Genomic DNA, 15,022 nt, shown 5'->3' with positions numbered 1-15,022 from the left:
GATGTTCTAAGGAACTTTGGTCTTCCAGGTTATTCTGCAAGGAAAGGGTTCCATGATCAAAGAAGCTCAGAGAATGAGCTTCTTACTGCCTTACACAATGCACATCAGCATAATAAAGGCTCTGAGAAGTCCCAGGGTAAATAAATAGGTTTCCCTTTTGCTTTATACGGCGTTTCCCCTACCTTATGGAATCAAGAACTGCCTTCTCTACCACATCCTGCCTACAGCTCAAGTGTTCTGCAAAACATTTTGAGAAATGCTAACCCCAAGCTTTCCCGTCCTTCAAGGCTCTCCAGGAAGATGGCTCCCGACCCACACCCAGTTCTCCCTCCATCTACAGAAGGAACCCCCGGCTATGCCTTCAGAGACAGTTGTGGGTAAAGTACAACCTCAGGGTCAAGTCCTTGCCCTGCCACAACAGTGCTGGGTGACTCTGGGTAAGTCTCTATCCCTCTCTGAGCCTCAGTCCTCTCCTTTCTGAAATGAGGACGTAAGTCCCTATTCTGCCACCCTCTGCAGTCGTCACCAAGTCCCAGGGAAGGGGCCTTCAGGAAGGCTGCCCTACAGCGGTCAGAACAGCCCTCGGCTCAGGAAATGCCAAGGAAAATCGCTGACTTTCTCGTGAGCAGTCCCTACCCCCAGGATGACAAGTCAGAGTCGAGAAGGTCCTTAAGGAGGCTTCCTATTTTACTTGCGGTAAACTGAAGCCCAAAGCTGTGAAGCGACTGACTCAAGGGCAGTCAGCTCATGTGTGACAACGCTAAGGCTTGAAACCCCGCCTCCTGTTCCCAGCCTGGCTCCACGTGTCACGGGGTGGAGCGAGGAGGGCTCCCACTAAGGCCAGCAATGTGGCCCCTCTCTGCCACCTCCCTTTGAGGTGTCTGATTTGACACTTTGAGGTCTGACTTGCTGCACAGACTCCACGAGGGCAGGTGGACAAAGGGAGCGAGTTTCAACTGGGCTCTTACTATGTCTACACACAGTAAGCAATATCAAAAGTGTGCCTGAAATCACAATGCCATGCCCCCTGTGCTGGGCATCTTGCCTGCATCTTCCGTGAGGAAGGTGTCAGTCAACCCCATCTCACAGATGAGGAAAGTAGAGTCCAGAAGTGAAGGGACTTGCCCAAGAGCTCACAGCTAGTTAATGTCAGAACTGGGATTCAAACCCAGGTGTGACTACGTCTAAAATACCAATATTATTGACCCCAAATCAGGTTTTCTTAGAGCAAAGGTAACTACGGTCACCCAGGACCCGAGGCAGAAACAAGCCACTGCTCAGAGCACAGGCCTTCAAGAAGCAAGCTGGGTTTTGTTGTTGTGAGTGAAGCGCCCTCTGGTGTCCTTTCTTGGTACCAGCATGAGGCCCCTCAAGAGGATCCCCTTGGGCTGAGCAGGGCTACCAGGGAGGGATTCACGGAGCCTTTCCTTCCTCTGCTTCAAGGGTCCTCTTGCTGGGGAGCAGGTGAGGAAGGGCAGCTGAGGATAAAGATGCAAACCCGGCGTTCACGCGGTAATGACCGCAGAGGCTGCCACTCAACGAGCCCATGCCAGGGGGGCTGAGGCACCTGCTTTACAGACATGCAATTCAACCCTCACAACAAGCCCTTGAGGTAGGGGCTCTCATTACCCCACTTCAAGAAGGTGAGACAAGAAAACTGAGGCACAAAGAGGTTCAACTCTGCGCCCAGGGTCTCAGCTAGTGAGTGGCAGTGCTGGTTTTACTCCCAAGTTCGTCTTCCAGGGACCCAGCCTCGCCCGTCTGCCAGCCCAGGAACGCCTGAGTGTCCGTGGACAGCCCTGACCCAAGGACTCGGTACAGCTGGAGGCACAGAGACAGTGGATCTGAACAACTTCTCCAGAAAGTGTTAAAAGGACACACCAACCTTTACCACGGATTCCTCAGAGACAAGAAAATGCGGACGCGGAGGAAGAGAAAGGCCCTTAATTCTTTTTTATGTTTCCAAACTATTTCACTTGTTCAAGTATGCCTTTTACTTACAGAAACATTTTTTTAAAAAAGGAAAAGGACTGTGGCGTGGCGAGTCCAGACTCTGATTTTGGCTCAGGTCATGAACTCACAGTCTGTGGGTTCGAGCCCCACAGTAGGTTCTGCACTGGTGGCATGGAGCCTGCTTGGGATTCTCTGTCTCCCTGTTTCTCTACCCTTCCCCTACTCTCTCTCTCTCTCTCTCTCTCTCTCTCTCTCTCTCTCTCTCTCTCAAAAATAAATAAATGTTAAAAAAAATAATAAAATAAAAAGGAAAAGGGTTGTTTTAGGTCATAAATTTTGGTTTCAATAAACTCTTTGGGAGCACCTGGCTGGCTCGGTCGGTTAAAGCATCCGACTTTGGCTCAGGTCATGATCTCACGGTTTGTGAGTCCAAGGCCTGCATCGGGCTCTCTGCTGTCAGTGGAGAGCCCACTTGGGATCCTCTCTCTCTGCCTCTCCCCCACTCACGTTCTCTCTTCCTCTCTCTCTCTCAAAAATAAACAAACATTTTAAAAACAATAAATAAACTCTCTGTGAATTTATAAAGGAAAAGAATGCTTGATGTCTCATGATTGTGGACATGAATCTCCTGATTAATTAACTCCTCTAACCTTACCATCCTAGGAAATTAGACTTGGAAACGTTAACAAAAAGATCAAAGCAAGATCTTGGAAGGCATTAGTGGGTCTACAACTGCAGGGGATGGAAATTTTCACTATACTCTTTAGAAGTGATTATTGCTTTCTATGGCCTAGTCATTCGGTGGGCAGAGATTGGCATCACATTATTTGAACAAAATTCAACAGGATAAATGGTCCTAAAAGTCACTTTCCAAGTTAAAGTGATGCTATACAGATGACAGATGGATAGACAGAGTTCCCTATGTAGACATGAATCTACACGGCTATTCATTCACACATAGAGTGAAAAGTATTATCCATCATTTGGTGTATATCTCTAAAAGTAAAACCACAGGGGACTTATACTTTCTAAAACCTGTCTTTCTATAATGTTTGACATTTTTCAATAAGCTTGCATTGGGGCGCCTGGGTGGCGCAGTCGGTTAAGCGTCCGACTTCAGCCAGGTCACGATCTCGCGGTCCGTGAGTTCGAGCCCCGCGTCGGGCTCTGGGCTGATGGCTCGGAGCCTGGAGCCTGTTTCCGATTCTGTGTCTCCCTCTCTCTCTGCCCCTCCCCCGTTCATGCTCTGTCTCTCTCTGTCCCAAAAATAAATAAAAAACATTGAAAACAAAATTTTTAAAAAATAAGCTTGTATTACTCTTATAATCAGAAGAAGAAAAAAAAGCTATACAGATTTACATTTTTTTTTTTTTAATGTCAAAAAGTTTGCAAGAAAAAGAAAAATGTACTGATTGGGGCTGGTCCCCTCCCTCTCTTGAACTCTAGGTTACTTATCTAAGAAACGGGAGGGAGTCCAGGAAGGACTCAACTGATTCTGTGGGGCCAGGGGCTTCTATGACTCAGCCCAGCCCAGGTTTTGTTTGAACAAAGGGTTTCAAATCACCCAGCCATGAGGGGTCTCTAGGGTTCTGTCTGAGAGGCAGAGGAGGAGGAGGGGGGATCTCCAGATTCTGAAAATTGCAATACTTTTCAGGGTAGGGGGGTTGCAGAACCAGAGGGGCCAGGGCCTATGACATATGACAGCCCTTTCTAGGCCCTCCTGTCCCCTCCGTGCCCCTTCTCACACCCCGAGGACAGAACTGGTTCTGAGGAGCAGGCTTTCACAGGAACAAGTCTTGCGTAACAAAGTCTGCTCCTTAGGGATCTATAATTGATGAGGGCTCCAGGCCAGGAAGCTTGGGCCTGCCAAGTGCGGGGGCAGCTGGAGGACTTGCAGAAGGCAGCAAACAGGACTGGCCTTGGACCTCCCATTTCCACCAGGAGGAGCCTGGGCCTTTCAGGACTGAAGTCCCAAATCCAGGGCCGGGCCAGGAACTCACCCCACAGAGCATTTGGCAGAATATGGTCCAAGAACATCCTGGAAAACGCACCAGAGGGTAGCGGATGCTTGCTACACATGCAGATTCCTAGGCCCCGTCTGCACTAAGATCAGGGACCAGGGAGTTCAGAGCGTCCACTGTGAGCCAGTTCTGTGCTGGGCGCTTCACACTGAGTCCCAGCTCCGTCACCTACCAGCTGCGGAAGCTGCTAACCTTGTCCCGAAGTTAAGCTGCTGTGTCCACACAACAGCAACAACAAGCAGGCACTGCTGTTACAAGGGCTTGATAAATGTGCGAGAGCATACACCCAGAGGCACGCGACCGGCCCAAAGACTCACAGCAGTTAGAGGGGGTAGCCTTGGGGCCTGAACCTCAATCTCCCTGACTCCTGGTCAAGTGCTCTTTCCACTTCCTGTTCCAAGAACTACAAAAAGGCCTGGTTCTTCTCCAGCTCCGGGGTCTGGGTCCCAAGCTTCTCACCTCTTTTTTAAGGTACCAAAGCCTCCTAAAGGGCTATAGGAAGAAGGGGGAGCAGGTCAGCTCAGTAGGAGGAGCTGTGGGTACGGAGAAACTGGCCAACAGGGGGCGCTGGATGGGCACCGGGGCATCCAGCCTAGCTCCACCCAGCCCGGGCCGCCTGAGTCCCTGTTCCCAGAACACACCCTACTCTTTGCTATCTCGGTCGCAGCGTGCTTTCCCATTGTCCAGTCCCCTGCGCCTCACCTGAGCAGACTCTTGCTCAGACCCCCAAATACCACCCAGTTGGCACAGGGGACCCTAAGGCCCTGACAGGGGCAATGACTTCTCGAAGGTCACACAGCACATCAACAGCACAGACAGGGCTTCACTCCTATGACAGACCCTGGCTCACAAGAGGCAGGTTGGTGTAGTGGAAAGAATGCTGGGAGTCAGAAGATCTTGGCTCTGGTCCTGCCTCTAGGACTGACTTGCTGGTTGACCCTGGGCCAGTTGCTTAACCGCTCTGTGCCTCAGTTTCCCTCCCTACCTTAAAATAAGATTTTTGCACTCTGACGTTAAGGCCCGTCTGGCTACCAAAGCTCGTGATCCCCTCCCTATCCTGACCGAAGACAACCCCGGCTTTGTAAAACCACACCTTTCCCTGAGCCCTTCCAAGGTGCCAGCCCTGTGCACAGTATTTCCCGGCCACCCTTCACCAAATCCTGTCTCCAGGCCTGAAGGGCAGGTACCACTGGCTCTCATGCATCCAGAGAGGAAAGGAGGCTCGGAGAGGCCAAGTGGCTTGCTTGTCACACAGCACAGTAGGGCAGAGCCTCTCAGGGCTCCTAGCTTGGTTTTGCTCAGCCCCACCTGGCCGAGGATTGGGAGTAAGGGCTGTGTGGGTTCAGACTCCTCAGAGTTCAAGGTCAAAGAGGATTCTAATGAACATAATGAGGAATGAAGTCAAGGCTGCCCTTGCAAATACCCAATATGGGGCCTTCTGTTGGCAGGACCTACGAACTGAGAGGTGCGGGAGCAGGACTGGGCCTTGCCCTGGGGAAGCAAGCGGCTGGATGTCCACCCATGGCCCACCCCTCACTGCTGGGGCTAGGAAGACAATCCTGTGAAGTGACACATTTTCTTCTCTCCATTTTAAGATAAGAAATCAGAAGCTCAGAGAAGGAGTGTAATTTGTCTAAGGTCACACAGCTAGGAAGGCCCAGGATTCAAACCCAGGGCTAGCCAACTCCAAAGGCCGAGCTGTGACCTGTCTGCCACCCCAACCTACAAGGCTGGAAGATGGATGGGCCTGAGCAAGCTCTGCCATTGGTGCATCCATCCCTGGCACCCAGACCTACCTTGTACTTGAGGCCAGACTTGAAGTAGCCCAGGAAAGTGGCTGACTCGAAGCCCTGGACCTCACGGTGCTGCACGGCTCGACCATTCAGGTAGTCGTCCAGCTGCACGGTGAAGATGGCGGCTGCCCCGCTCTCGTCCTGGCTGCACTCATTGCCTAGGGGGCGTCAGAGCAGCATGAGCCTGGCTTCCCGAAAGTGGACCCCGCCTCCCAAGGAGGAGGAGTCCTGAGCCCCCAGCACTGTCCAGGCCTGGCTGTAGAAGCTGGGCAGGCCCCTACCTTCTTTGGGCCTCAGTTAACCCATCTGTATAAGGGGGCGGCGGGAGGCCGGACTCCACGAGTCTCCAAGAGCCCTCTCAGCTCTGACACATCCTCCTACACTCACCTCTCACTCGTTCCCCTGCACTCCCTCTCAGACCTCTAGACATGAAGTCAGGCCTGGGAGCAGCGGCTCAGTTCAAAGATTAACAAAGTGAGGTGCGGAGATGGGAGGGACTTACCGAGTCCCGGAGCAGAGCAGGGGCTCCAGGCTCCTGACTCTGCAGGGCAAACCGGGGTGTGGCTGGAGCTGGACCAGGGAAGTGTGGAGGGGGCCCGGGGGCCCCAGGTCAGCCCTGCTCTGAGTGCCACGGTAACCTGTCTAACCCTCAAGACACTCCCGGGAGGTAGGGTGTGCCCTTTCCAAAGGCACTGAGTGGCCCACCAAAGGGCAGAGCTGGGGTCTGAACGGGGGCAGGCGGGCTCTAGAGTTTCCAGACCCACAACGTCTAGCCAAGGGGCAGGCACACGCTCGATGCTCAGCAGTCACTAAGTCTTCCTGGGGGACTGTGCCTCAAGGTCTGTGCTTTACGGGGAAGGGGTGGCCTCACCCAGCCAGTAGTGGAGGTCATACTGCAAGTTGCCATTCCTCAGCTGCACCGTCTTCAGGATGACATAGGCGTCGCCTGTGAAGAAGTCTCCATAAAGGTTGGGGGGCACGGGCACCAGGTCGAACTTCTCCACACGCCAGATCTGCAGGCCGGGCTCCTTCCCTGCCTTGAGGAACTCGGGGTGCTCCACCACCATGCTGCTGGGCTGCAAGAGACAGGCATGGCCTGAGCGGGGGCAGGAGCCTCGGTGGGGAGAGACCCCGGGGCACGAGGGAGGGTGGTTTCCAGCCCCAAGAGCATCTCACTTGAGCCTCTGAATCTCCCCACCCCTGAGGCGAGTCTACCCCCGTCTCTGTGAGCCAGCGAGCAAACAGGGCGGAGTTTAGGCTCCAAACCCTGTCCTTGACCAGAGTCTGTCTCGCCTACTCAGCTCACCAGTGATGCAGGGACAGAGGGCTCTACCTCTCTTCTCCCCTCCCTTCTTAGTGCCAATTGGATGGGACAGCTGAGGCACGTAGAGGTGAAGTGACTCTGCCAAGGACCCCCAGCTAGGAAGCGGCACAGGGAACTGCTGTAAGCCCCAAGAGCATAAGCTCTGGAATGAAAGGGAGACCCCCTCACATGGCGAGGGTAAATCTGGGGGTCCCCAGGGGTTCAGTGGGTTCCCTTCCAACACCTCAGTGGCTCCTAGAACTAGAAGGGTCCTCAGAGAGCTCATTATGCAACCCCATTCTGCAGATAGGGAAATTGAGGCCCAAATGGGGGAGGGTAGTGGCCCACGGTCACACAGCCTTTTGCTTTTGCTCTTTGGAAGATTTCCCATACCCCATCCATGTCCCCATCACCCTCCCAAGAAGGGCCTAGATGACTGAGCCCAAGTGGCCTCCTGCGCTGTCTGCCTCCTCCCTCCTGCCCCCCCAACGTCCCACCCCCAAATTCCATTTCTTGGAAAAGGTGGAGAGGACGCAGCCGGGGTCTGCAGGAGCCTGTTGGAGAGGAGGCGGTCAAGGATCAGGGGAAGGACATCAGACATGCACAGGGGCTAGAGATGGGGCAGAGGCAGGATGGTTAGCCTGGAGCTGGAGGGCAGAAATCAGCAGGCACAGGTCACCTCGGGCCGGAGGACGGATCTAAGAGAAACCAGATGGGGGGAACTCAGGCAGAGGGGTGGAGAAACACAAAGGGAAAACAGGAGAGAGGAGGAGAAACCAGACAGGACAGAAGAGACAACAGAGAAGGGAGAATAAATAATAGGAATGAGCATAAGCAGGCAGAAGTGAGATCATACAAGAAAGAGGGGGGAAACCCTGGACAGGGAGAGAGAAATCAGACAAGAAAGAGGTATCTGAAATGAAATCAGAAGAGGGGAGAGAAATCAGGCAGGCAGAAAGAGAAATTAGACGAGGAAAAGGAGCAGTCAGGAGGGGAACAAGAAATCCGGCCAAGGTGAGGTTAGCCTCTAGGGAGGGAAACAGCCAGGCCCCCTGAGGCTCCCACCCCCTTCCACCGGAGCCCCGGAAGCAGCAAGAGATACTTACAAAGCAACAAAACAGTTTTTCCATTCTAGACCTGAATTACTCCCCTTTTCCTAGCGCTGTATCTGCAAGAACTTACAATAGAGAGTTACTCCGGGAGCCCCGGGCCCCCCGGGCACTCACCCGCGCCTCGGGCACCCGCCCCTGGGACGCCCTTGCCTGGGACGCCCCCCGCGACGCGGTGGCCGCGCGAGCCAGCGGCGACAGCGCGCACAGCGCCAGGGCCAGCGCGCAGAGCAGCGCAGGTACGGAGTGGTGCGGCGCCATGGCAGCGACGGCGGCAGAAGACCCCAGCCCGCAGCCGCGATCCCCGGGTCACCGACCCTTTATAGCCGCCTGCCCTTCCCACTCAAGCCGGGACCGCCCCTCAGGGAGGGCGCGGGGCCCCGGAGGGGCGGGGATTTGGCCGGGCGGTTGGAGACATGAGGGATTCAACCCAACCGGGCGTGGCTGCCCCTTCACTCCTGCTCCGGGGCGGCAACGAAGCAACCGGCCCAGGGAATTCAGCAGGCGCCCACGCAATGCACACTACATGGGTGCGTGCAGGCACCAAAGGCGGGGAACCCAGCTCGGCCTCCTGTGTGCCCCACACGAGCCCCCTCCCCTCTCTGCCCCTAACATCTCCAGTAAAACGATAACAGGAACTTCTATTTTGTGAACGCTTTCCACACATATGAAGGCCAGCACCTCACAACATCCTTTACAGAGCAGGTCCTATGAACAGCCCCACTTTACAGAGGGGAAAACCGAGTGCAGGGTGGTCAAGCAACTTGCGCACAACTAGGAAAAGGTACAGCCCAGATTTGAACCCAGGCAGTCTGGGGGAGAGGCCCACCTAGGCCGCCTGCAGCTGCGCCTAGCTGGGGGCAGGAGGGCAGGGGGCTTGCCTTCACTGAACCGGGGAGCAAGCAAGACCCCCCTGGGGGCTGGGTAGAGCTCTCCAGTCCTGAGATTGCACACGCTACTCTACTTGAGACCGCCTTGTTTCCTTCTTTTAAAAAGTGTTTCTTTTTAGCACAACCTACAACCACCTATTTGTACAAAGTTGTTCCCCGTCAACCCCACTCACTGCTCCCCAGAAACAACCACTTCTATCTACCCACCCTGGGCTGGCTGATGCTTGCAGGGCTCACCTTCACGTCTTAAATAACAAGCCCTTATTGGTTCTTGTCGGTGGTGGTGGTGGTTCTGAGGGTTTGTTTGTTTGTTTGTTTTATGGGGTTTGGGGGAGGGGGCCCAGAGGGTTCTTTTTTCACTTTAAGGTCTTATCTATTGGCTACCCTGGGGGGGGGAAGGCAAGGATTCAAGTCTCTTCCCCACTCCCAGGCTCCCTTCCCACCCCTTCAGTGTCCCGCTAGAGGCACCCAGTCATTGGGTTCAGACAAGTGCTATTCTGATTCACGCAGGCCTGCTTCCCACCTCCACCAACCCCTCTCTCTTCCCTCCCCCAACTCTGCTGGACCCACTTCTCTGTTTCCAGATTCTCTTCCCTTCCTCTCTCCTAATAGCCTAGTGCAATGAGAGGAAGAGAACTGGGGAGCTGGAGACCTGGGTTTGATCCCCGCCTCTACTGTGTGTAAGGTACTTCATGCCTCAGTCTCCTCATCTACTAAATGGGTACAGTAGTTACTGAGGATTAAATCAGTCTGTGTGTATGAAAAGGGCCTGGCCTGCAACTAGGTAAACGGGAGCTCCTGTCCCCATTCCTGCAAAGCTATGGTCACCTATCCCAGCTCCCAATGGAGCCCAGTTTCTATTGAATCAGGCTGAAGTTTACCCTGTACCACCCACAACTTCCTCCCACTTAAGGGGGTCTGTAGGTCAGATAAAGAGCTAAGGGAACACACAGAGAGAAGGCAATTCAGACTGTAGGGATTACTAGAAGACTTCATGAAAAAAAAAAAGGACTTGTGCCCCAGGCCTCAAAGAGCAAGGAGGAGGCAGATGGAGAATAAAAGACATTCTAGGGGAGGGGACAGCCTGGGCAAAGGACAAGCAAACACAGGCCACATCCAGTGAGTACGTAGGGGTCCAGTCTGAGACACAGGGAACAAGAGGAGATGAGAGGCTGGCAAGGGTCACAGGGGCCCTGGAGCCCCACAAGAGTCTGCAACTTATCCCAGCGTCTGCGGGGAGCCACGGAGAGATGCCCGAGGGCTCAGGGCTGTGTGCCTAGGCCCTGGCCTGCAGAGGCTGAATTCAGGGCTCTTCCCTCTCCCTGGGGATTTGGAGGATTATCAACCTCCCCCAGTTCCCAGATGCTCTCCACGTAAGCATAAACCGGTTTCACCTCTCTGCATAGCAATTTAGCTCTGTGAATTCGAAAGACACAAGGCCACAGAAGTCCCACTTCCTTCAATATTCCTTACAGAGAAACACCAAAATATACGTGCAAGGATGTTCACTGAAGCATTGTTTGAAGAAAACTGGAAAGGACCCAAATGTCCTGGTTAAATAAATTATGGAGCCGCCATACAATAGACCACTCTGCAGCTGTGAAAAAAGAATGAGCTAGCTCTGATTGTGCCTGGCACACAGTAGGCACACAGTAAGCAGAGAGAGACCTCTAAGCACAAAAAGAAGCAAATTGTACGAGGACTATCGTATGACTCCTCGCCTCTTTTTTATAAGGGTGGTGGTTTTTGCATGCATCCTTCAAAAGTCAAGGAGGGTAAACACTAAACTGTCAAGGCAGTGTGCTTGAAAGGGGACAGACCAAGGGGGAGACTTTCACTTGCAAATCCTACTGTGCCTGCCTGAGGCTGGGGTCACTGCAGTCAGCCTGGGAGGACACCTAAGGGTGATGAAAACATTCCAACCCTAGATAATGGTGATGATCACACAACAGAAAAATCTACTAAAAATCGGACTCCTAAACACTCACAATGGGTAAATTGTTACCGTATAGAAGTTACACCTCAATCTACTCACCTGAAAACAAAACTAGCTGTAGGGTTTAAAACTATTTCCAGGTATGTATCCATGATAGTTTTTGTTTCTTTTAAAAAAGAAATAATACCACTGAAAATATACTTAAAGTAATGCCCACTCATTGGACAGTTCAGAAAAGACAAATGAGTAGGGAGAAGAAATCTCATCATCCCAGCCCCCAGAGTGAAAGTGAGTTGGCAGCTGGCCCAGCTGAGCGGTCCCTTCTGGAAGAGTAGCCCTGACCTGGCCAGTTGGTGATTCACAGAGGGCTGCTGTGGCTTGGCCTTGGCCCCGGGGGGTCACTGACTACCAGCCCAGGGTCCCTGGCCCCCAGGTTACTGATTACCAAGGCCCTACAGCTCTGGAGCCTGGGTCCTCAGCACTGGAGACCTGGTGAAGAGACCCTGGCCCCAGCCTCTGGGGAGCCCGCAGCCTGGAAACTCTTGCTACAGGGCAGTGATGTGTGTGGGCTGTGATGGGGCAATGTGGTCTCACACTGCTCCCCGCCTGGAAGACGATGTATGAGTTCAGGACAGTGGGGGATCTCAGTGCAAAAGAAAGACCCCTAGGTAAAAATGAAGAGGCCCAAGTGCTAGACCTGCTTCTGCCACTGACTTCTTGATGACTTTGCATAAGTCGCTGTCCCTGTCTGGGCCTCGAGTCTCCATATGCCCTATGCACTGGGGCAGCATGCTCTAAGATGCCTTCCTGGCGGCAGCATTCCCGGAAACTGTCTGTGCAACCATATCCCGAACCTACACATCTGTGAGCCTCAGTGTTCCCATCTGTGAAATGGGAGCATTGGACCAGCTCACCTCCACAGGACCCTCTCATTCAGACGGTCCAGGGCCCCTAAGCTGCAGAAGGAGGCACCACCATCACCGATGGCAGCATGCCATCTCACCTCTGGGTCCAGACATCTCTGGGAGAAGAGAGGGAGGAAAGGCAGGTGGGGTCCAATATGGAGTCTCCTTACAGCAACCAGAGGAAACAGGCATTGAAGGTCCCATGTCACAGATGGGGAAACAGACTCCGCAAGTTTCAGTCACTTGCTCAGGGCCACTCAGCTGGAGAGAGGCACCGCTGAGACTCAAACACACGTCGGGCTGGCTCTAATCCCCAAGCGCTGTCTGGGAAGACGAGGCAGAACCCTCCAGGCGTCATCCAGCCTAGGCAGGGAGCGGCAGTGACCCCCGCAGTGGCTAAGCCAATCAAGGCCAGGCCAGCTCCGACAGCCAGCAATCTCTGAGGCAGTCAACCTCGTCCCCCTCCTCACACACCTCCCAGGCTGGGGCAGGGGGTCACAGGAAAGCCTGCTAGGCCCCCCGCACACCTGTATGAGTACCCAGGACAAAGGCATGTCCTAGGAAGACCCCCGGGGCTGTGGCCACTGAGCAGACGGACTCTGCCACTCATAGACACTCGGGTCGGGCCTGGTTTCTCTGACTCGGGAGGTAGCCTGGCTCTGCCACCACTTGTCCGGAGAGCACATGTCCTAGTCCCTGCTCTCCTCTGGAACTCACACGTCCCTTTGACCTTTGATCTTGGGTGTTCCTGGTTCCTGCCCGGAGCCGCGCACACAGTAGGCAGCTTTTCAGTGTCTTCCGCAGGAAGGAGTTATACAACCATGTCCCTCCCCTGTCGCTAGACCCCCCTCAACTAGCTTGGCCCTGCTCCCTGTGTGACCTCAAGCTGGTCTTCCTGTCTCTCTGGGCCTCCCAGGGCAGCTACCAGAGACTGGAGGAGGCGGCCTCGCCCTCCGCCCCCGGCCACTGTGTACAAAAGGCCTTGGCCGGGCCTGGAAGACGCCACCCTGTTCTTTTCTCTTCACCCCAAACACTGTTGTTCTTGATTTCTCAGGCAGCCGGCCACTCCTGGGAAGCCCTCACTTGGAGCTTGTTTGCTTTCTGGCTCACTGCTGTTCTCTGGGTCCTCCTGGGAACACCCACCCCTCTGGCCCAGGATTTTGCTAATTGGGACAATAGTCAGTAAACAGAGAGGCCAGTTATAAAACCCAGTGAAACTGAGCAGGGCCTCCGTGAGGTGTGGGGAGCCTGTGGCCTTGAAAGAACACGCGTTCCAGAACCTGGGAAACTCAGCTCCTGTGATTAGGGCCTCAGCTTCCTTATCTATAAAATGGGAGGATAACACCTGGCTCACAGAGAATCGAGGAAGCCCAGAGGCCTGACACACAGGAAGAGCCCCCCCCGCAAAGTCAGCATCCTTCTCCCTGAACTGCCTGGTTTCTTTGCACAGAGGCCTCTGTTCAGCATGGAGACATCATGTGCGAGCAGTGTGGGGGTGGGGTGCAGGAGAAAGCTTACAGGTTTGACAGCCTCTTGAGTTGAGCTGTGTGACCTGGGAAAGGTTACTTTCCCTCTGAGCCTTGGGTCTGTAAATAGGGATAGGGAGGCCCGGTTCAGAATGGTTGGGAGCTCTGGAGCCAGAATGCTGGCGTGAGTTACGCAGAGAAGGACTCGCGAGCAGCCATGTTCATCAGTCCATTCTCTTCGTAGACAAGGACTCCAAGGACAAGACTGTCACTTCTCAGAGTCACACAGCAAGTACCTGGCAGGGCAGACCTAGAACCCAGCTCTCGACTCCCAGGTCCAGAGCTGAAGCCTGAGCCCGTGACAGGATAGAGCTCCCTGGAAGAACCAGCTGAACCTCTGCCTTGGCCCAGTCTACCACGGGTGTGGACAGCTGTTGGGGAGACGGCCAGTAGGGCTTGGCTGACGCCACCTCCAAGAGACCAACGATCTCAGGGACTGAAGCCACTGGCCCTTTTCCAGCTTCCGGAGGTAACCCCACCTAGTGCTGAGAACCAAGACGGGACATTTAGAGGGGGCCTGGCCGCACCACTTCCTGACCCCGTGCCCTGGAAGCAGCCAGATTTGGCCACGGCCGTGGCCCAGCATCCTTCCTGCCAGGGTCCACTTCTCAGTCTGTCTCCCCTTCCCCAGGGGAGGAGCTGGCCCTGGGAGGCTTGGCAGGCCAGCGGCTGGGGTTGTAAACAGTGACAAAAACTGTATCCCAGCCCCTTTGGCACTCCACAGCCCACCAATAGGGGAGACCCCGGCACAGACACAAACGTGCAGCAGGACAGAGAGGGTCCAACTGCAGGCATTGTAGCCACGGGGCCCCGTAGAAGACACAGACACGGTCTCCATCTGCAAACCTCTGGGGAGGCAGGGCCTGTGAGGCCCAAACCAGAGCCAGAATGAGCAGAAGCCATGGGAGGCAGCCCCCTGCTCCACGGAGGAAGGGCTTCCCAAGGGGGAGAAAAACCATGTGCATGATTGTGGAAAGGGCACCTGCCAGGAAAGTCTGGGTTTGAATCCCTGACCTAGCACTTCCTAGCTGTGTGCCTTTGAGCGCGTGGCTTCTGCTCTCCGGGCCTCAATTTCCTCACCTGTAAAATGGGGATTATAATACCTCCTTCCCAGGGTTGCGGTGAGAATTCAGTAAGGTAGGATACACTCAAGGCTGAGTGAAGTGTTGGGCATACCGTAGGCAGCTATTAAAAAACGCTTTGGTCATTGTGTGCTGGTGGCACGGGTAGGTGTCTCCCTGAGACTGAAGTTCCTTATATATAAAATTGGGGTAAAAATACCTTTCTCAAAGGCAAGTGGAGGGGACTGAATGCGAGCATAAATGGGGAAGATTCTAAGACCATGCTCAGCATAAAACTCACGTTCAAAAACGCCACTTTCTTTCCTCCTCTTCTGGAGAAGTAATGAGCCGCCCGGTGGTGACCCAGCCAAGGGGACTCAGGTGACAAATGAACCAACTCATCTCTAAGGACCCTTCGGGCCCTGGGATCTAGGATTCTGAAAGAAACGGCAAAGGCAAATAATGTTTGTGCATTTGGCCAAGTCTGCGGGTCAAGTTGATCTTTCACTACGATCCACCAGGAAC

At 54.2% G+C, this 15,022-nt stretch overlaps 1 protein-coding gene across 4 annotated transcripts in view; it reads right to left on the bottom strand.

Moving 5' to 3' along the window:
- The window catches only part of GSN (gelsolin), a 53,558-nt gene that overhangs the window by 18,958 nt on the left and 19,578 nt on the right, over positions 1 to 15,022 (bottom strand). For 2 of the 4 annotated variants that reach the window (XM_023242668.2, XM_023242669.2), the window contains 2 exons: positions 6,639 to 6,843; positions 5,771 to 5,925 (listed from right to left, as the gene is read on the bottom strand). In XM_023242668.2, coding sequence (XP_023098436.2) covers positions 5,771 to 5,925; positions 6,639 to 6,834 — 351 coding nt within the window. In that variant the 5' untranslated portion in view covers positions 6,835 to 6,843. Of the gene's footprint in view, positions 1 to 5,770; positions 5,926 to 6,638; positions 6,844 to 8,176; positions 8,248 to 8,296; positions 8,493 to 15,022 lie in introns of those variants that run through there. The other 2 variants (XM_045043478.1, XM_003995813.5) reach the window with 2 other exon arrangements.

This window comes from Felis catus, chromosome D4 (genome assembly GCF_018350175.1).
Source record: "Felis catus isolate Fca126 chromosome D4, F.catus_Fca126_mat1.0, whole genome shotgun sequence".
Taxonomy (NCBI): Eukaryota; Metazoa; Chordata; class Mammalia; order Carnivora; family Felidae; genus Felis; species Felis catus.
This window is presented reverse-complemented; position numbering and strand designations above follow the sequence as displayed.